The 20,706-nt window shown below is 48.0% G+C and overlaps 1 protein-coding gene and 1 long non-coding RNA gene across 3 annotated transcripts in view; one reads left to right on the top strand and one right to left on the bottom strand.

Moving 5' to 3' along the window:
* LOC112979876 (uncharacterized) lies at positions 1–9,246 on the top strand. Its single transcript, XR_003258291.2, has 4 exons — positions 1–529; positions 982–1,156; positions 3,192–3,346; positions 7,572–9,246. It is a non-coding gene; the product is annotated as an uncharacterized LOC112979876 (long non-coding RNA).
* A 2,303-nt stretch (positions 9,247–11,549) lies between these two features.
* VWC2L (von Willebrand factor C domain containing 2 like) overlaps positions 11,550–20,706 on the bottom strand; it is a 54,012-nt gene continuing 44,855 nt past the window's right edge. For both annotated transcript variants that reach the window (XM_026120136.2, XM_026120214.2), the window contains exon 4: positions 11,550–14,202. In XM_026120136.2, the coding sequence (XP_025975921.1) occupies positions 14,054–14,202 (149 nt within the window). In that variant the 3' untranslated portion in view covers positions 11,550–14,053. The remainder of the gene's footprint in view (positions 14,203–20,706) is intronic.

Here is a 20,706-nt window from a genome sequence, read left to right as displayed (position 1 = left end):
GGCTAGAGAGGGCTGGCTAGCTGTTTTTCTTCCTGATGTATTTATGCTTTGCAGAACTTGACATGCTGCTTAACTAAAAACTTTTGTTTTAACAGCACAGACCTTTGAAAGTTAAGAATTTGGATCCTAATTCTTCTTTGCTGGCTGTCTTCATGTTTGGCACTCAGTCAGCATGGGCTGGACTGCCTCACCTTTGGAGCCACCTATAGAAATCTTCATGGAGAACCACACCATTGCACGTCTAGTTCACCATACTCCAAAGTTACCTGCTTTCATCCTTGGCAGAGTTGAGGGGCTGTGGAGCAGGCAGCAGAGCAGATACAGGGAAGACATTAGTGCATGTCAGATGACACATGGTTAACTTGCTGCCATGTGAAGCAGCAGCTCCTGTTTCCTGAATCATCTCACTGTTGCTTCATTTTGTTCTTCGGACAGAGCATTCAAGTCTGGGTGACCACGTTAAAATCTGTGGTCTCTGGGAGAAAATCTGTGCTTGTCTTATTTGAGCACCAGTGTGGGCAGCTCCATGGTGAGTGCTGCAGGTTGAGGTGCGGCAGTACGGTCTCTAGGTGAAGTGGGGGGAGTTAGGTATACAAACAAATCTATGTATGAGGGTGCAGGATTTTGCAGAATCAAGGCCAAAAGAAGAAAAAAAAAAATCCCATGTGCTTTAATTTCACTTAATGAGGAACCATTCAAATCTTTCCATTTCTGATCCATCTTTCCGTTTCTATTCTAATGATAATTACTGTAGCAGTTTATTAACAAAGAAATCGTTTGATTGCTTTCACATGTTCCCATACTTCAAGTATCTAACAACCTATTGATTCGATAGCTTGGCAGTGTTCCTGATTGAGGAGCTGGAGTGTGTGTGTGTGGGGGGGGGGGTTGGTTTTTTGGGGTTTTTTTTTTGTTGTTGTTGTTTTTTAGCACTTTGATCATTTCAAATGCAAAGGATAATTATTTTTCTGATTGAAACAGGGATGGCTTGCAGATCGATGGAGTCTACAGCATGTTCTTGTGTGTGATCCCTACCACATTTGTGCTCAGAGGAAGCAGTGTCTGCGTTTTCTCATAGAAAGACCTTGAAAGATTGTCTTTGGGTTGGATTTCTGCTCCCTGCACTACTGCAATCAGCATGTGGGATACTGAAAAGGTATGCAACGTACATGCAGAGAGGTAATTTGCCCAAAGGCAATAACGGTAATTGACACTATTGATCATAGTTTTATTAAGACTTTTCCTATTGGCAGCTGTTTGCTCTGCTTTTCATTGGCCCCAGCTAGATGCTGCTTGGGAAATGCAATGCATTTTCATGGCAGAGCTAAAAGGCAACGCAGCAGCACAGAAGGCCCAGACACTGCAAGAGCTGCCAGAAGCCTACACAGCGTGGGATGAGTGAGCCGTCAATGACACACAAGTCCAGACATGGTCCACACGTGGTCCAGTTCCTCAGAGCTGGCCAGGTAGCCAGTCTGCAGCTTGCACTCAGATGGTGTGTGTATATGAGGTGTGGAGCAGGCTCACAGGAAGGAAAAATAAGGTGGTGTTTCTAGAAACAGTGCATGGCATAAATGGCCTGTGCACATTGCTGTTGTGCTTTCTGGGGTTTTCTGGTGAAATGATCCCGATTGTATCAGAGGCCTAGGGCAATTGTATTTGTGCTATTAAGAAGCAGGGAATTCTGCCTAGAAAGAGATCCCAGCTACCTTAAGTGTCAGAATGCCTTTGATCACATCAAGACCTCTTCTACAATGAATGAGGAAAGGAGAACAAAATGGATGGAGGCAACTTGCTGTAAGTTTTCTCATACAGCTTTGGAAAGAATAGAAACAATTGACCTCTATGAGGAGAACCTGCTATCTGTGTCCTCATGGGGCTTTTTATGCACATGACCTAATGGGCTTCATAACCGGTTTGCTAATAATTCATATGCTTCTGAAACAGCTCAGTCTGATCATGCAATGCTTAGGCGACCCTAGAACCTATAGGGAGTAAGGCACTGGGAGAACTTCAGTTACAGGTTAGTCATTTTCCCATCCAATATATCACAGATTGAAAGCTTTATGACTTCAGAGCTTACTGTATTAATTTTATGCATGAGTGCTTTATTTTTGCCATATGAGATATATCACTGGCTTACAAGAGCAAAATATCATTAGACCTGGAAAGGGATTTGGTCACTTACACTTTGTCACCAAGGATCATTGCACATAGATTATGTAGGGCTGTACTGTGCCATTTCTCATGTGTTTATTAAGTGATTATAAATATCGAACAGCGTGCCTTCAGGGGACACTTGAGATCTGTTATTGTAGCAGCATTTCATTTAGAAAGATGGCACACCTGTGGTGATTTGTGTGATGCCTTGGGAGGGCCTTTTGATGGGTTTGTCTCATGAGAAGACAAGAGGTAGCCTGTTCTCCTGGTCGAAGCAGATCTCCTCTGTTGCTTTTCGTCTCATCCATTATTATTGTGTGTCTACTCTCTTATTCTCATTGCCCACACTGAGGTGGCAGAGCCCAGTGGCTAGAGTCCAGGACAGGAGGCCAAGACACCTGGATACCAGTCCTGGCTATGCCAGAGTCCTTGACTAAATCGCATCTCTCTCCTTGGGATCCTTTGGCTTTATCTATCTCAGTTTTGGATGCCAATTTTGAAAACACCATGAACATGACTTTTCAGAACTGCTAAACCCTTTGAGGCTTTATTGTTTCAGTGGTAATGAATGTTTTCCAAATATGAACCTATAAAATATAGCCATTTTCTATGCAAGCCAGAGCAAAAGAGCCTGTGGATGCACCGATGGCTAGAAGGCACCTGTGTCCCCTCTGCTTGCATCCATGGTGCCATTCGCTGTTAGCTATGAACTGCTAAGGTGCAGTGTTCCCTGTAGGCTCTGAATCCAAGCCAAGATACTTCCTCATGGCCAAGGGTGCCATAAGTATTGGTTCTGTGTATGTGCTCTGGCCTTAAGGCAGTGGGAGCCCTCACAGGTTCTCTCACAATATTGCTGTTAGCTTGTAGATTAGCCGTTGGTGGAAAAAGGGCATGGATGGTCAGACAGGTCAGAAAAGGCAGAAATGGAAGGGGAACATGTTATGAGCCCCTGAGCTGACCTTGAAAGAGTCTGGAGGCCCCGTGCTGAAGACATAGTGACATTAACTCTACAGTAACTCTTCTCATTGCAGAGGTGTTGGTGTGCAGACAAATGCAAGAATGACCCAGCAAGAGGCTGAAGGCTGTGCAGGAATCCACTTCTGAGCTCTTAGACTCCTCTACCGCAGAGACCAAGTAACACTCCCCGTCTACAAACTCTGCTTTTGATTTGCTACCACAACTTCTGGTGAGCTTGCTTGGCCTTTTTGAGTCAGGTTTTCAAAAGAGCTCTGTTCCTGTTCAGTTGCCACAGTTGGTTTGATGGATTTTCAGAAAAAATCACTTGGAAAGCCAATTGCGTGAGAGTCATTGAAGGCTGGTCGTCTTCTGGAAACGGATCCTTCTTTAGGTCCTTTTTTGTTTAAAACTGGTTCCTGCTGGGTATGCAAAGCACAGCCTGAAAATCTAGCTGTTCTCCATTTCTGTATTTCCACTTATAACTCCACAGCACTGGCCCACCTTTGATTAAGCGATCCAAAGAAGAAAAAATTATCTGCCTCTTAAATGTTAATTATGCTTCTGTGATTCATTAACGAAAGACTCAGATTAGAAAAAGTAAGTAAGCAACAAAGAGCTGCATAAATTGACAAACAAAACTGATACAAGTCTAATTCTGTTCTGAGGTTGAATAGTCTGTACACAGAGAAATGGGATAAAAATTGTTGGTGACCAGAAACTTGAAGGAGGAATTTCCTTGTGTTATGGGATTGCATGCTTTTATTAGTCCAGTGATGAACAGTGGGACTATTTCTCTTGGAAATGGCCTTTTGGTTAACATTTCATTTTCCTTCCCAAAGTTAGCTCTTGGTTTCAGCGATATGAAACACAGCTCCCTGCAATTGGCAATCCCTGAACTTTATTAATAATCACTTGTTGTTGTAAACGATCTGTTTCAGAACAAGTAATAAAGCTCTTGTTTTGCAGGTAAGTATGCCCTGACCCTTTATCTCGAGGGATTTCCATAGCAGAGGAGGAATGAAGAATTTCTTAATAAAAAATAATAAGAATGAAACTCATAATACGTTGCATCGATAGTTATATCATTTTTATACCAGCTGCTTCTCTTTAGGAATTTGAGGCCACACACTAATTTAATATAACTAAATTGGCCCATATTTTGATGTGATCTATCATACTAATATTGAATTTTCAGCCATTGTCGCTTTGATATTACACAGTGCATCCCAATAACAGTCTTTGGAAAGCTACCAAGTTCACCTGTGCGGACCTGAAAAAAGTGCACCTTTTCAGGGACAGAAAGGTGGTACAGATTAGCTCGCTTTTGATTAATGTACACTCATCACCAAATGAATGTGAGAAAATTGGATTGACAGTCCTGTTACTCTTGCCCATAGGCATGGGTAAGAGTAACGTGGGAATGGGTGCCACCCGTAGGGAGGTGAATGAAGCTATTAATGTCAGGGCTGGGGACCTGTGGGAGATCGCTCGTGTTGCTGGTGCTGAAGGTAACACCTCTACGTGAAGCCAAAGTTTTCTCAGCACCTTCACTAGGAGCGGACTCTGGCCCAAATTCATGCTGCTTCGAAGTGAACGCGGCTCAGTCGTATTCCTGTTTCTTTCTTGTTTTCGTGTTTTCTGACCTGCTCAGTTTCTCTCTTCCTTGCCGGAACAAACTCCGGGGTGCTGGCTGCTTTGTGGCAGAGCCTGCACCAGCCTTTAACGATAGCAGAAAGGCTGTGACACCTCAAGGCCTCTCTGTGCCGAGGCTCCAGAGTTGCTGCCTATTGTCTGCCCTGGCTCAGCAATGAAAGTTATTTCCCCTTTTTTGTGTTTCTGTGCCACACAGAGGTGGCAAAATGTTTGCTGATGTATTTGTTGTCTTGCTGTGGGTGTTTCTATCCCCTCTCAAAGTATAATGGCAAATCCAAGGCGAGCCCCTTGTTAGGCTCTGCCTGTTTAAAAGGCTTTCTGGTGAAATGACAGAACTGTTAAAGAACAAATTTGTGATGCATGTGGATTTCTCTGAATCTTCCAATGTAGAAAAATGTGAATAATGAAATGGAGGAGCCCTGCCTGAGGCCGTGGTGTAATGGGCTGGGCCTAGCCATGAAGCTTTTCTTGCTGGGGTCACTCCTTCAAAGGCATAAGGAGTTGTTGACTTCGTTGGATAGAAATTCAAACAAGCCTTCATTCACATTCCCACACTGATCCTAGGATCTTGCTTCCCATTCAGTGACTTCTTGTCTGTTCCTAACATGGTTTCACAGAAGGACAGTTCCTGCAGTTCCACGACAAGGCATTACTTGGCGGCATATAAACGTTGGGCAATTTTGGCTTTGGAAATGGTGATACTAGTTTGTGATCCACAGGCTCAGATTGCAGAGGGATGGAGCCCAGGCTGGCACTAGTGGTTTTGGAGAGAGGTGGGACTGCAGGGCATGCATCTGTCCCCAGACTCCAGGTAGATGTGGAACAGCCTTGTATCTTCTCAGAAGCACCCAAGAGGAGCAGGCAGGAAGAAAGCATTCTCTTGTGGGGTTTACATTATCTCCACTTTTTCTGCTTTGTCCCTTAGTCCTTTTAACATGATGCAGTTTTGCTGTTACTCAGAAACACTGATGATGTGTAGGTAAAGCCTTCTACTTCTCTGCGACTCCCCTTGAAAACTTTACTCTTAGGCCATGCAAGTCCACCCTTAGAGAGCCATGCAGTAGTGTTTGGTGCTTATCTGAAGGCATGCCAGCCTCACCCCAAAAGCATCCACCAAATACCAAACTGCTCAGGGATTGCAAGGTTTTTGACAGGGATGCCTTATTTTCAAGCACATCTCCATTTGTTTCCTTTTAATGCAGTTGGGGAGGGGCAGACTTTACTATTTGTGTAGTTATACAAATACTTTACTTTAGCCAAAGCGCCCAGGACTCGACAGGCCAGGAAAGTAACCTTGAATCTAGAGAAAGTTAGGGAAAATTTAAAGCCAGCTGCAGCCGAAATGGGTCCCTGTGCACCCCTTTTGCTCACAGCTTCTATTCATGCCGATAAAGTACCAGAAGATATGCAATACAATGGAAAATTGCTTCAATGGGTATCATAGCATCTTGACTTAGAAGTGCTTTAACCTTGGCCTCATGCTTCCTGCGGGGCCTGTTGTCTTTGCTGCATAAGTACTGACACTAGCAAGGCGCATGCAGAATTTTTCATTTGAGTAAAATTAAAAACTGAAACCTTTACCATTCTCTCGATTCCAGACGTGTTCTAGCTGCATTAAATTGAACTTAATGGACTGAAAAATGAGCATTTCGGCACGTATGGGAGTGGATTATTTGCGAGAGCACAAGTTCCTCACATTTTTATATATTTCCTTTCTCACCCCAGCCCACCTTGCCCTGGAAACGCACACATCCATCTGTGTGGGTGAACAGAATGAAGACAGTCTATTAACACAGCATGGCTCCACAATTGCTCTGTTTCAAAACATTAAAGACAAATTTTCCCAGGAAGCCTTTTGTCGCCCCCTCAAAAACAACAGCAAAAAAAATAACAAAGGTTTTGTTATTTAAAAAAGCAAAATAACTAATCCAGCCAAGCTGTAGGAACGCAGCCGGGCTCTAGGAAGTCCAGAAAAACTGTTAGCGCGAGGCAGAGGTCGCATCCATCAAGCCAGCTAAGTAATGAATAGAGCAAAGATCACTGTTCCCTATTTATTAAGCTGGAATGATTTTTATTAACCAAGTGCTTGATGGTAGTGTTGAGAACGATGTAAATACTTAAGATGACACCTTTCAGCAGTCCAGCCGAGCAGCTAACTGGGTTTGTTACGGTCTCTTCTGAATCCCTTCAAGGTAGAAAACAAGGCGTTGAAAGGCACAGCGGGCTGGCCTGAGCCTGCCAAGCCATGCCCAGCTCCTGGCGTATTTTTGGCACATGTCGGGGCTGGACGCTGTGCTTTTGCATAGGCTGCTGTCTCTAGGGCAAAGCAGTCTGGCTTCTCGCTTCAAGCTAATTATTGTGCCTCATTCAGGCAGACGAAGTAAAGCCTAGAAAGCCCCATCTTTCTCTTGCTTGCTTGGAGTTTTGCTTTCCAAATTTACATAATTTTCCAAAACTGTGTGGTCATATGGCTTAGCTGATTCTCAAAGCACAAAGCCAAGCTACCTCTGAAATGCCGTAATGGATAATCCATGTGGGTAGCACGGTGGGAGAGTGGCACAGCGGTTTCGCTTCGAGCTTTCATGGGTGCCTTCATAAACAGAAAAACAGCATGAAACATTTTGTGTGTATGAGTGTGTTGTAATGATCAAAAATACATTGACTATGTCCTTTCTTGTACCAGATACATTATAATCTAAATGAGCATCCTTAATAGCGGCATTAATTATTATTGAAATTCTGCTCTGTCCCACTGGAACAAGTCTAATAGCTCCTACTGTCTTTCTCCCTCTCTTTGCCAGACTGCCATTGCCTTTGTCCAGAGGAAAGTCATACGGAAAAGGGGCCATGTGCCTGGTTGGGCTACCAACGTGGAGAGATCCTGGGACAGCTGACTCTCCGGAGCCCAGTGCAGGTCAGGCAATAGGAAAGCCCTCTAGATTTCGTTTAGCACATGTCTCTGAGCATGCAGATGGGATCACACACAGGCCCCAGGCACATCCCACAAACCATGGATCAGAAAGTCCATTTTTTTTTCCAGCCTTACCCTCATTTTGAGCGAGTGCCTCCTGCAGGCTGTTGCGGGGGAGAATGAAATGTGCTCACTGACTACAGGTGATACAGAGCCATGCATGAGAAATAACCTTATATTTGGGTAATGGCATATTAATGAGGACCAGGAAAAGACCAGCTTTTCCGCTGTGTCAGGAGAGGGAGGCTGTACCCACCTGCTTCTTGTGGGGGGTAAGAAATGGCATCATGTTGAAGTGCAAATTAGGGGTTAATGCACACACACACGAAGACCCACACTCTCCCCATCTCCCCATATCCCCCTCTGTCTGGGCCAGTTCTCCAGTTTCTCAGTAGCCATGGTTTTCCTGGCCCTGCTTCCTTCTGAGTTTTGCCCAGGGGACATATTTCCATTTTTCCCTCCCTACTTTTCTGCAAAAATCTCTGTTACTGATGCTGAAGTTGTCACCTATAAGATATCCACTCCATGGCCTGCTCTTCTCATGCTCCATTTCAAGAGCTGTTGGCTACCTTTTCTGTTGAGGTCTCAGAGGTTGTCATGCCCATTCCTCACCTCCCCCATGCTACACTCTTGAATGTCTCTGTCCTTCCCTTGTCTTTCCAGCCCCTTGACTTCACCTCCCACTATTTTCTGCTCTAGCAAGTTCTCTCCTCTTCTCTCTGCCCCCTGCTATCTTCCCTCAGCCTTGTCTGCTTTCTCTCCCCGGTCTCCCACAAATGCCTTGTGTTTTGTCCATTTAACCCCTCTTCCTTGACCTGGGACAATCTAGAGCCATCATGCTGTTGTCATCCATTTGTTCGTTCATGTTTTGGTTCGTAGACCCTAATGTCAGCCTTACAGAGGGCCTTAAAAAGGGTCACATGTGTAGTGGGTTATGTGTAGTGGGTTTTGGAGATGTGCCACCCACTGCAAGGATATCCTGTTGAATGCGCATAGCTGTGAGCACAACTTCTGCTGAAATCGGATGTCTCCCCGAGTGTTGGCTTGGGGGGACAGGGAAGGACAGCGCCTGCGGAAGAGGTCGTGATCCCCCATCTAACAACATATGTAGCAGACACCTTTCCCTTGAGATGGCAGCCTCTGGAAGCCCAAGACGAACCTTTCAACAAGATTAAAGAGATGGTATTAATTGCTATCGATCATGGGTCAACAAATTAAATTGCATCTGCAACTGCATCTCTGAAAGGTCTAAATGAGAAGAGTAGTTAATGGGTCTGGCTGGCCCAGCACTGCAATTAATTAAAGGGAGAAATGAACTAAAAATGAAAAAAAAAAAATGAGATGAGGCTGAAACTCTGGAAATATGTAGGATCAGAAAAAAATATAGTATCGATAGAGAGAGCTCAATGGAATTGCAATGCTATAGCCATGCTATCTGGCCTGAAACAGCAGGATGGGGTATTTAAGCCTTGCTCAGGGGGTTTTATATTATCAGGTGCTTGCTTGAACTGCGGTGGGACACAGCAGCTGGGGGGGAAGGTGGGCTGGGGTCCCGCTGTGCCCCATGCCAGCCGGCGGGGTGGTGTGGGCAGATCCTCCTGGCGTGCCAGGGCTTACCCCGGTCGCAGGGTCCTGCCGGGTGCTGAGACGTCGCAGGGAGGCTCTCGGTGACCCCCGCACCTGCCTGGCCTTAGTGAGCAGAGCGGCTGTCGTGCAGATGTAAGATGGTTCAGCTGACCAGGGAATATCCATGTTCTCGATGCTGATTGCACATCTGCTCTGCTGTTTGATGACAACGGGTGCAGGCAGGGTGTTTTACCAGTAGCTTCAAATCACACCACCTCCGTAACGCTGGTGCTGCTGCCTGCTAATTCCTGTTTGGGACAGGAGGGAGGTGCAACCGGTATATTTTCTCCGCGTCTGTAAGCTGTCCACGGGCACAGATGCTTTGGGCTAATCGAAGATACTTAAGAGACTGAAGGAACCTATATGTACTCATTACTCCTCTCTGCTACCCAGGCCTCATTTCACCCAAATTCACGCTACAGCCTCCAAGTGGCTGTGTGACCAGCTGACCTTTCCTTGTGCAAATGCAAGGGCTCATTTGTTGCCCAGTATCTTTCCATCAACATTTGCGATCAATAAGGAGCTGGGACACAGTGACATGGAAGCTAATGCTGACCAGCAAGGATGACTTTCTCTGCCCTGTGCGTCAGATGACTAGGCGCATATCAATGAAATAATCCAGGGCAGGGTGGGGGGGGGGTTATTTTTCATGATGTGGGCAAAGAAACTCAAAAGTCTTGTTCCTCTCTGGAGGGGAAGGCAAAAGCTTTCAGGCCTGGTGATGATGCATGCTCAGGACAACCACACATTGAGCAGCAGCATGAAGAAACCTCATGTCTCTATGGAGCCTGGTGGACAGCCCTGACCATGCGGTGGGACTTGCAGACCTTTCTTTGGTGGCTAGATAATATTTCTGGTCTCAGAGGCTTGGAGAGCTGCCCCCCGGGTTCACTTGACACTGGGCCGTTGCCCCAGCCCTGCTGGGATGGTACTTTCTACTGGGTCTGGACACACAAGTCACGTGGTGGCTACCTGTATGAGCTGGCTGGAGCCGGGATGCCTCTTCCAGTAGCACCCAGTTCCTGCGAAGGTCAGTCATACTGGCCACAGCTGCCTTCACTAAGCTGAATGCTGGGTGTGTGTGTATATATATATATATATATTTATGTATGTATGTACATATGTATGTATTTAATCCTTAATGTTGACCACTGCTGAGACACTCCACTCTCCCCCTTCACAGTAAAGAAAACTTTCTGCTGCATGAAGTTTTCTCTCTCGTTCACTCGCTGTGAGTGGTCCTAGGGCAGCACCCCGGTGATTAGCTTTTCTTGTTTCGTTTTTAGACTCAATGGTCTGAAAAGACGGCGGGGGGAAAGGCCTTTCTATGTCGCTTAGCAATCTGTCTCACCATAGACACAGAGCAAAAATAAAAGGCTCTTCCTGCCCCTGTGCCGCGTGGCAGCTGGCATTGCAAAGCAACCTGTTGGGAGCTACGAGTAAGATACTACATGGTGGAAATAAGAGCACGGCCTCTTGGGAAATAAGTAGCACAGCATGGAAATGTAGATGATGTTTAATTAATAATGAAGAAAATAAGAATATGTAGCACGTATAGTGCTGTACTTGTTCCAAGCACTGTACAAACATTAACTACAGTAATTAAGCTGTAATTAATTAGAGTAACTACTAATCAGTGTAAATAATGATGCAGCTGGAGGTACCAAATGGCGTTTGTGAACTGAAAGCAAATTTCCATGTTCAGGAAATGGCATCAAATATAAAATGGCACCAAAACAGGTTAAAAAGTCTGTGGAGGTTAAAGGAAAAGCCTCAAAACTGTGGTGGTCAACTCACTGCTTGCTTGATGGCTAATGATGAAAAGGGCCAAGAAGGGACTCCCAGTCTGGCACGTATTTTGCAAAGGAGAAAAGCGGGCGGATATAAAGGACACAGGGACAGAGGTGAAATCAGTGCAGCTTCAGTGGCGCTGCTGAAGCTTTGCTGAATTACAGCAGCTGAGGGTCTCGCTGGCCAACCTCGCCCGTTGGCAGCTCAGGGACTTCTGCAGCTATTTCTGGACGCAAAGCCGACCTTTCCCATCTCGTCTCATTGCTGCGCTCGGGCAAAGCACGCACCAACACCCCGAAAAGTCCGCGACTGGCGTAAGGCAAGGATGCGACGAGGGACTATGACCTTGAGGGCATGGAAGCTCGGGAGAGTAAAATACACCACAAATATCTAATTTTGCGTTTTGCTGGTTCGCATACTTTATATTTAACAAAATAATTTTTTAATAATATATTCTTTTACACATCAAATATTGTTTCTAGAACCCCTTTTTTTTACAGTATAGTTTGTTTTCTCACTAGTTTCAGGCACGCTATTGTTTAAAGATTTTGAAACCGGATAGTCATTGACAGGCAACAGCTTGCAAATCAGTATGACGATGACTTATTGAATGGTATCTGTTAAAACTGCAGGAGGCAAATTCTCGGCAGAAGTAAACCAATCTTATCGGTTATCCTACCGCCGTGAAGAATCTGGGCCTCCGGGAAAACAAAAAATGGGGGAGAAATAAGACTACGAAGGCAACAGTGTGCATAAACTGAGCCCGCTTTGGCGACTGCGCTGATTACTTCAGTGCAGGATGCTGCTAGGAGAATTTGCTGTCGCCGCCGTTGAGTGTCGGACCGAGGGCTGAACAAAATAATCCCTGTCACCCTAATGAGAATAGCGAAAAAGCAGTAAAGAAACCGTGAGTGATGATTTGAAGGACTCCTGCGGTCACCTGGACAGAGCAAGGCGCAGGCTTTTCTCTCACAGTATCGGTTCGAAGCCGCGGCCGAGCGACCGGGAGGCATCAGTGCTGAGAAGCCGCGCGGGAAACCACTCGCGGAGCGACCGGGAACGGCAAAGCGGCGCTCGCCAGCACGGCGAGGACCTCGCCTTCCAGCAGGGCCGTCGCTCTCTTCCGCAGAGACCCTTCCCGCGCCGCCACGGCTGTTTGGAGCTGATCTGCGCTGCTGCATCTCCGCCGCCGTGAAACAGCTCGGGCCCTGCATGTTTTTATTTGTTTATTCCCAGGAATAGGGATGCTCATGGGACACGCGGAGGGCCCAGGCGGCCCCTCTGGCTGCTCCAGGGAGGCCTCCGTGTTGCACACGGGTGGCTGCCGCGGAGCAGTTTGCCCCTTACACACTACATGGTCTTGCTGCCTTTGGCATGGCAGTGCTCAGAGGATGCCAGGGCGAATGCAAACTTCGTAATTTGGCCCTCTGGGAATGGTTTTTGGGCACGTTTAGGGAAGGCCGGCCAGGCTGGTTTAGTGGGGCCGACGTGTTTTTGGAGGGCCAGCAACCTCCCCTGCGATGCGCTGGGAGTGCCTGCCCGCGTGCGGTGGGGCAGTCCTGCAGCACCCCAGGGTGCTACTCATCTCCTGGCACGCGGGCGAAGCCACGTCCTGCCGGGTGCGGTGGCACGGCGGCGTGACGTTTGCTTTCACGACGAGATTGCCACGCACCGGAGGTGGCACGGAAACCTCCCTAAGGGCTGCGGGCAGAGATGGGGGTGATTTTTGCTTTTAACGTGCGGTGGCCAAGTCCTGCTGTCACTGAAGTCAATGGAAACGTTGCCGTTGGCTTCAGCAAGGCCAGGTTTGGCACCGTGGCTCGTGAAGCAAACACAGGATAATTTGGGCAAAAACACGGACACTCCGGAGGCAGAGGAGACGTGGCTCAGATGGGCCCTACTTACCTCGACTCCACCACTTGCACCCAGGAGCTGCCACGCAGTGAGACCAACTAATTCGCAACATAAGCCGGCAAAATTACTTCCCGTATGAGCTGAGCCCACTAAATGGTCGAGATTGTAATTGGCTCAAAATAAAGAGAACGCCGAGGGAGAAACGCCGCACTTTTTAAGGTAAGAAGTTGTTCTCTTGGGGGGGTCTTTCAAATACTTTTACTTTGCACGGTGCTGGTTGCTGCACCCGCCTGCCCGCACGGCCCAGCGTTGGCCCTCGCTCTCAGCAGAGTCACGGTGGGGGCAGGTGGCTTCGACTTTATTGTCCCCACGCAGTGGGGAAAGTGTAACACAGATAGAGCTTGCTCCTCGGCTGTCCGCTCGAATACCTGTGCGTCTCGCTCAGTCCTTCTGCAGGTTACCTTCCAGCTGCGATTTGTAGTCCCTTCTCCCCTTCTAATTTATACGGCCCCTTGTCCTTAGTGGCCCCCCCTTATTTTTTAGCCTCAATAGACACTATAAAAAATAATTAATTCCTTCCCTCATACCTGTATTGCCCCGACGATCCCAGCTGAGAAAGAGGCTTAAAAAAAAAAAAAATCACAACAGCGAAAGGATGAAATAAATAAAACCTGCAAAATGCAGTCCACGTTGCCGGAAGCGAGACCAGTGAAGTCATCGGCGTCTCGGAGGCGTCACCAGCGAAAGAGCTTGCGCAGGTTTTTCTTTTTTTTTATATCTGTCTTTTCCCCCCCCAGCTCCAAAAAATGTGATCACCGAATCCCTATCAAGCACTGATAATTACAAAAGCAGAGTAGATATCGAGAGACCGTATATATATTAGGTGAAGCGAGAGAAAAGAGCGTGAGCGCGAAAGAGAGGGGGCTTTTCCCCTTAATAAAAAAAAAACCAAAAAACCCCCCCAAACCCCCTCTGCTTGCGTGGCCCCGCGAAGGTTTTGCTGGTGACCCCATCGCCGCCGGTCCCCGCGGTGGCCGGCCGCTACAGGGCCTGCTTGCCCTGGCACTCGCGCTTGGAGCACTGCGCCGGCTTCCACCAGTCCCCGTTGTGGCAGTGGCAGATGTTGCAGTCGTCCACCTTCACTTCGATGCCGGCGGGGATGATGGTGGTGCCTGCGAAGCAGTTGGGACCTGGAAACACACACACGAGAAACAAATACTTACTTGTTTATTTTTTTAATTGGGAGGTGTGGGCACGCTACAGGTGCCTGACATGGCTCACTACACTTATACGACCGCTTATAGCAGTCATGCGCTGCCCGCCCCAGCCCGGCACCCTTGCTGTGCTCCAGCTGAAACACTGGCAATAAAAATAAAAATAGCCTTGCGATTTTTTTTTTTTTGCTCCTCCTGTTTCTCTTCCCCCATCCCCTACAAATGGGATCAGTTGCCCCATCGGGGGCAACAGGACACTGCTATTTTAATCACTTGCCTACTAATTTAGTATTGCCTTTCTTGCAAGGTCTGGCTACAAGGATACGACGATGCAGACGCGCATCAGGGCACAGACAGGGCTTGGCTGCTCGAAACTGGTGAGTCCCCACCGACGTGCGTGGCCGGCAGCCAGCCTATCCCCCTTGGGCCGTGGCGGTCACAGGCTGTGCCCAAGCTCCTGGTAATCCCAGGATCCCCACCAGCTGCGTGTTGTTAACCGTGAACGATTTACAGCGTCACATTAGCAAAAATAATTCATCTCTCACATAAGCTTTCTGACAGGTCTGATTTAAGGAAGGGGGATTCCATCAATCTGCTCATTATCTGTAGGTTTTTTTCGTTTATCATAAAATATCAAAGCTGAGTAGCAAGTCAGCAAGAATTTTATTTTTCCCATTCTCGTAAAAGGCCTGCAAACACCCATCGCCCAGCTGTTTCTCTACAAACCCGCTCCTCCTCCCCGCTTACTCTTGCATTCGTTAGTGCCATGAATTAATGTCAGCGACAACAGCATATGGAAAAAATCAGGGTGGCCGCGTTCACGGCATCAAGGAAGCGAGAAGACATTTGTGTGTCTTGTGGCTCACGTGTGGCTTTGAAACATCACTCTGTCCCGTCGCATTTTTAAATCTATTCCCCTACGGCACGAGGTGCACTGGAAAGATGAGCGCTTGTATAAGCATGACATTTCCGGCAAGGCGTTAGTGCTGAAAACAAGATTTAAGACAGTTTGAAGGGGGAAGTAGGGCTTGCTTACGCCTTCGTTTCTACCCTAGGGAAGTTACATGGCTGTGCACACGCTCATGCAACCAGGCACGCGCTACCCCACGCGTGTGCAGCGGCCGGCCTGCCTCACGCTCCGCAGGGCCGCGCGGTTCCTCCCGGCGGCTTTTCAAAGGTCAGCGCGTGTTTCTACCAGCCGAGATGTCTCACAGGACATTTCTTAACATTTGGAGCTGTTCTGCAGCGTGTTTCCATTAGGAAATGGTAAGTGAAATAGTTTGCTTGGTTTAAGCTCGCCCTGGGCCGTTTCTGGTCCTGCGCTGACTTGCACCGACCCACCAGCCCGCGAAGCACCCGTCCCCAGCAGCAGCACCACGCTGCAACCCCCTGCCACGCTGGCCGCTCCGGAGAGCTACAGCCCTTAGAGGAACCACCGGCTCACCGTGAGGCTGGCAATAAGCTGAGCTGATGATGGCCAACCCGACGCCCAAATCCCGTATTCTGCAGTTCCAGAAAACCCCTTATCTCAGCTCACTAATTTGACTGGTATCCTGCCTTTATTAGTGTGCTTCTCAGGCCCGTACGTTTAATCTCAACTGGTTCGACAACCAGCTGTAGGTAAGTTAGGCTGTTGCCAAGCAAGGTGGGTGGCGTTGCTTCAACTCTGTTCCCGTTTCAGTGACCTCCCCTTTAATAAATGCCTCTATAAATTCAGATCAGCTTTAGAGCAGCTTTTAATGCCCCTATTAATAAAGCCACCACAGAAGTGCCTGGGCAAGATGCCTCTGAGGACTGCTCCACCAGAATTTGGCATTACTAGATATAGCCACGTGCCGTCGAGCTGTGATTTTTGTTCCACAGGCAGGTTTATGGGAAGCCACCAAAGTTACGGAAAAAGTTACAGAAAAGCCAAACTATTTGTTTATACACATGCTGCACTATATATACATATATATATACATATACATACATACATATATATACACATATACACATATACATACATACATACATACATACATACATATATATATATATATATATATATCTGTGTGTGTATCTGTGTGTTGAAAATGCCTTTTGGCAAGGGCAGGGAAGGTCCTGGAGCGCCCTGGCTTGCTGTCACCATCCAGCATACGGCTGCCTCCAAACCAGGCGCTGCAGGTTGAGAGCCGGTTTGTGTGTTTGCCTCCCGAGCTTTCTTCCACTGAGACATCCCTAAAACCGAAGTTCAGGTACTGCTTGCTGCCCTGATATGTTTTTCCATGCCATGCAAGACTTCTGCTTGCCCTGTGGTGTCCTCAAGGCTAAACATGTAGAGGTTGGTTATAACCACCACGACATCAAGTATATTTTGTTGTTTTCAGGACCTCTGTTTTGCATGCTGCTGCATCTGCTCATACATCACTCGGTACTCACAAAGTGATCCCACTTCTCCTCTGCAATTGCCCTTCTTTATCTGAATTCGAAGAGGGGCAGGGGGACAAAAACCCAAAAAAAGTCTTGAGCTGGGGATTTTTGCAGTTGCTGCCGATCTTGCTGCTGCCCTTTCCCCTTTGGAAATCTCTAGTAAATGATCTTCGCTGCAGCTTCTCCCTGCAGCCGGCATCTTGCGGAAAGGCACATTCCCATTCGGAAAGGCTGTGAACTCATTTGCGATATTTCTTTGGCAACCTATTGAAACTGTCGTCTCTTCCGACGGCTCATAGGTCTCCGTGTTGGCTGTGCCGTGCTGCTGCCTGCACTAGTCGTAACAGATTTCAATTCTCTGCTTCATGAAGTCTGATGGATGTTGTTGTGTTATGACACTCCGAACAGGCTTTTCCATCAGGTGGACTCATTTTCTGCTGTTAAAAGTCCGGGGTCAAACGCAATGGAAATGCCAATAATTGTAGCTGGCTGTATTTAAAGTTGAAGTAAGTGCCTGCACCTCTTAAATAGGATGAGCTGATCGCCTGCCAAAGTTGGGGAAGCAGGGGATGGGCAGACTGCAACCAGCCTGCTCTGCACTCCCGGAGAAAAACCCTTTTCATTAAAATTTAAACAAAAAGCTTCCTCTGGAGATTAGGGCGGCAAGGAAAGGGGAAGATTGTTTTCGCTATTGTTGCCCTCCGGCTGCCTGTTAATCATCTTATTTGAGAATCCAATACTGCCTCGACACCCACACACGATTTTCAGCCAGAGCCTTCTCCTGGCGCTTAACTACGGAAGATTTATAGCCCTGCGAGCCAATTAAGCCCTGCCGAAAGTGCAAGGGAGCACCGGGAAGCGGCCGTTCTTCTCCCCTTCCTCCTCCTCCCCATGTCTCTTAGCGCCCTTGGGCTCTTCTTCTTCCCTGTTTGGGAAAAAAAATCATTAAACAGCCCTCAGAGATGCCTCTATCCATGGGATGGAGAGAGAAGGGAGCTGCAGCAGGAAGCAGCCATGCAGGGTGGGACGACGTGATGAAAGAGGAGCCAGACAAGGGGCATGTCCTAAAAGCATCATCCATGCCTTTGAGGTCCAAGGTGGCCATTCATTCTGGGGAAGAAACGAGCAGATTTGCCTGCTCTTTGGGCAGAGCCCACAACCGTGGTGTCCCGGCCTGGCCAAGGACCAGGGCAGCTCTGCCAGATGGTAACTCAACACTAATAATCTGCAGCGCTCTTCTCCGGCAGCTATTGATGTAGGAAGGACCTCTTGTCTGACGGAAAATTCTTGGGATGCTGCCATTCCTCTCAAAAGAGTTGGGCAAAGGAAAAATTTCAAAAAAAATCCAGCTATTTTGGTTAAAATCACAGGAATGGAAGGCTGGGAGGAACGTCAAGAGATGACCAAACCCAGCCCTTACGGAGGCAGCACGGAGTGTTCCTGTGCCGACCTAACAAATGTTACTTGAACGCAGCTGAGGAGCAAGCTGCCCCAGCCTCCACCTTCACAGGTAAAACTGAAGGGGAAAAAATAGAAACAGTGGATTTCTTTCCTTGTTTTTAGCGAAACAGATGAAAAGCTGGCTTTGGGCTCTGCTGTCATTTGCCCTTCACTGCGATGGTTTGTTGCCTTTTCAGCATACCCAGTGCTTTTGCCAGAGCTTTTGTTCTTTTCATTTAGGCCAACACAACCACTGCCCTGGACCAATTGTCTTTTTTTTTTTTAGAGCTATCGCCAAAAAAACACCTTGGCATTGCCAAAATGAAATGCTTTCTTTGGAAAACAACAAAGCAAATGGATGGACCATTTTGCACCTTCTCTTCCCCTTCTAGCCCCCCCCATAAAACTGTTGCTGTCAAGCAGGAGGCCAAATTTCCACACTCCCTTTCTGACAATTCAGCTTAAATGCCCACTGGCTGAAAAGCCACTTTTCCAGCATAGTCGTTGTCAGGTGGCCCAGTTTTTCCCATCTAAAGCTCTAAACTGGGGGTCCTGGTTGTCCAAAATCAGAGCAGGTTGCATCAAACCCAAGTGCTGAGGCCTCACAAAGATGCCCTGGCCGAGAGGATCTGGCCGGCCGAAAGGCTCTGCAATAGATGCCCCAAGCAAGCGGCGTTTTCGCCTCGTTGCAAGCACAGCGTCCCTGGGGAGTTTTCTAGTGCCCCTGTGCTTGTATAGAGCTGACAGCTAATCCAGTGACAAAAGGACAAAAATCGAGCACTCGGGAACCTTATGGGGATTTGCGCTGCTCCTCAAAGGAGCTGCAGTCTGTAAGGTCCCAGCTGGATTATACAGCAAAAAATACGGTCTTTTGATCTGCAGCAGATCTAACCGGACTCCTTGAAGTGCTGCCCTTTTTCTCCCCGCCTTAGATCAACCTCTGAGCTTTCCCAAAGCTACGTGCCCCGAGGTGGCCCCACCGAGGACGGTGCCGAGCGCTCCCCACGGGGCTTTCGTGCCACTCGGAGGAGCGGGCTGCCACCAGGGTCGCCTGAACTGATTTAAAGCGTCACAAGAATGGGACAGAACAGCAATATCTTCTTTTTTTTAATTCAAAAGAAGAGGCTGCTCAGAAACCCTTGATGACGTCAAGCACATCAAGAAAGCTATTTATTATAATAGCAGTAGCACCAAGCAGCTTCTCTGGGCAAAGGCTGTCATCTTGTTCTCTGCTAAAGCAGCTCAAGCCGTGGCTGCAAGGCTACGATGTGAGCAGAACGGCAATAACCAACCATTGCTTCCGTGCCCAGGGGAGACTGATGGCAGAAGTTTGCTGCTCCCGCAGACAGCGTGATGGTGAGATTTGCTTTGCTTAGCATAATTAATACTTATACAGGACCACAGCACTCTGGGCTGTTTGCTAAGACGGCTGTGAAGATTTTTATGGCGATATATTATGGAAGTTCAGACGCTGTTACGACAGGAGCGATGCAGCTCGAAGACGAAAATATATCTGTGTCGTCGGTCACAAACGGTGACAATAAATTTGGCAACCCTTACGGGTTAGGCTGGGTGCTGGGGTGGACGCTGCGTTCCCGAACAACGTGGAGCGGGTGGTTTAATGCTCTTCAACGCGTGGAGCATACGGTGTCACGCCGATGCCCCGCAGCCGCTCGGCACCAAGCGCGGCCCCGGCTCCTCGGCTCCGCGGGCTACGCTCTGCTCCCAGGCACAGCTGGGGCAGGCTCAGCAAACACAACGGCTTTGCCCGCGGCTTACGGCAGCGCTGGGTTTAGCTCTGTATGTGCAAACAGGCAATAAAAGGCAATCAAACATTAAGCACCGCGAGCAAGCACAAATCACTTCGGGCCAACTGTGATATTCAGCTTTGCCCGGCAGAGCATCTCGCGCCGAACAGAGCTCAGTGCCTTCACTGGCATTTCTCATGCTGTACTGCCCTACAGCAAAAGCACCGAGCTTTTTCCTCTCGGTCGAAGATTTGCCAGCGATAACCCTATGTCCTCCTCCACTCCTTTAAGAGCCCCCCCCCCCCATCCCTTCGGAGATATTAAGGATGACGCTAAGAGACTTCAGCTTATTTGGTCACTGGATAATATCACCCAGGAGAGAGGTGCCCCACTATCCAGTTTGTGAAGGATACTGAGAAGTGCTGTTTCCTGAGAGTGGGAATTACCTTCTCCATCTTTCCATAACATTTAGGTATGGATATAGCTGCAAACATCCCCACGCACATTCACACAGAGGCCTTGATGAATTTGCTTCAGGAGCGTGTCCAGGAATGGGCCATGGCAGGTGAATTTATCGCCAGCAAATATGGCCAAATTCAGCTCTTCCACCGTGCACACGAGTGATTTGGGGGCTGTATGTTGGTTTTTGAGGAGCGCTTTCACCATGCAGAGTGACTTTCTCATTTACCTCCCAGGCTCTGGATCAGGCACCCAAAAATCCCCTGTCGCCTGCCCATCTTCTGGCCCAGGCTCTCGGCACCTTGCAGCTGAATGGCAACTTTTTTCCACATCCAGACCGAACTCTTTACTCGGGGCACGGGGGAAGAAAAACAGCATCTTGTTTTTAATGGCCCCGGTTCTGGAGGTTAACGCCGCTCCC

This window comes from Dromaius novaehollandiae, chromosome 7, assembly GCF_036370855.1.
Source record: "Dromaius novaehollandiae isolate bDroNov1 chromosome 7, bDroNov1.hap1, whole genome shotgun sequence".
Classification (NCBI taxonomy): domain Eukaryota; kingdom Metazoa; phylum Chordata; class Aves; order Casuariiformes; family Dromaiidae; genus Dromaius; species Dromaius novaehollandiae.
This window is presented reverse-complemented; position numbering and strand designations above follow the sequence as displayed.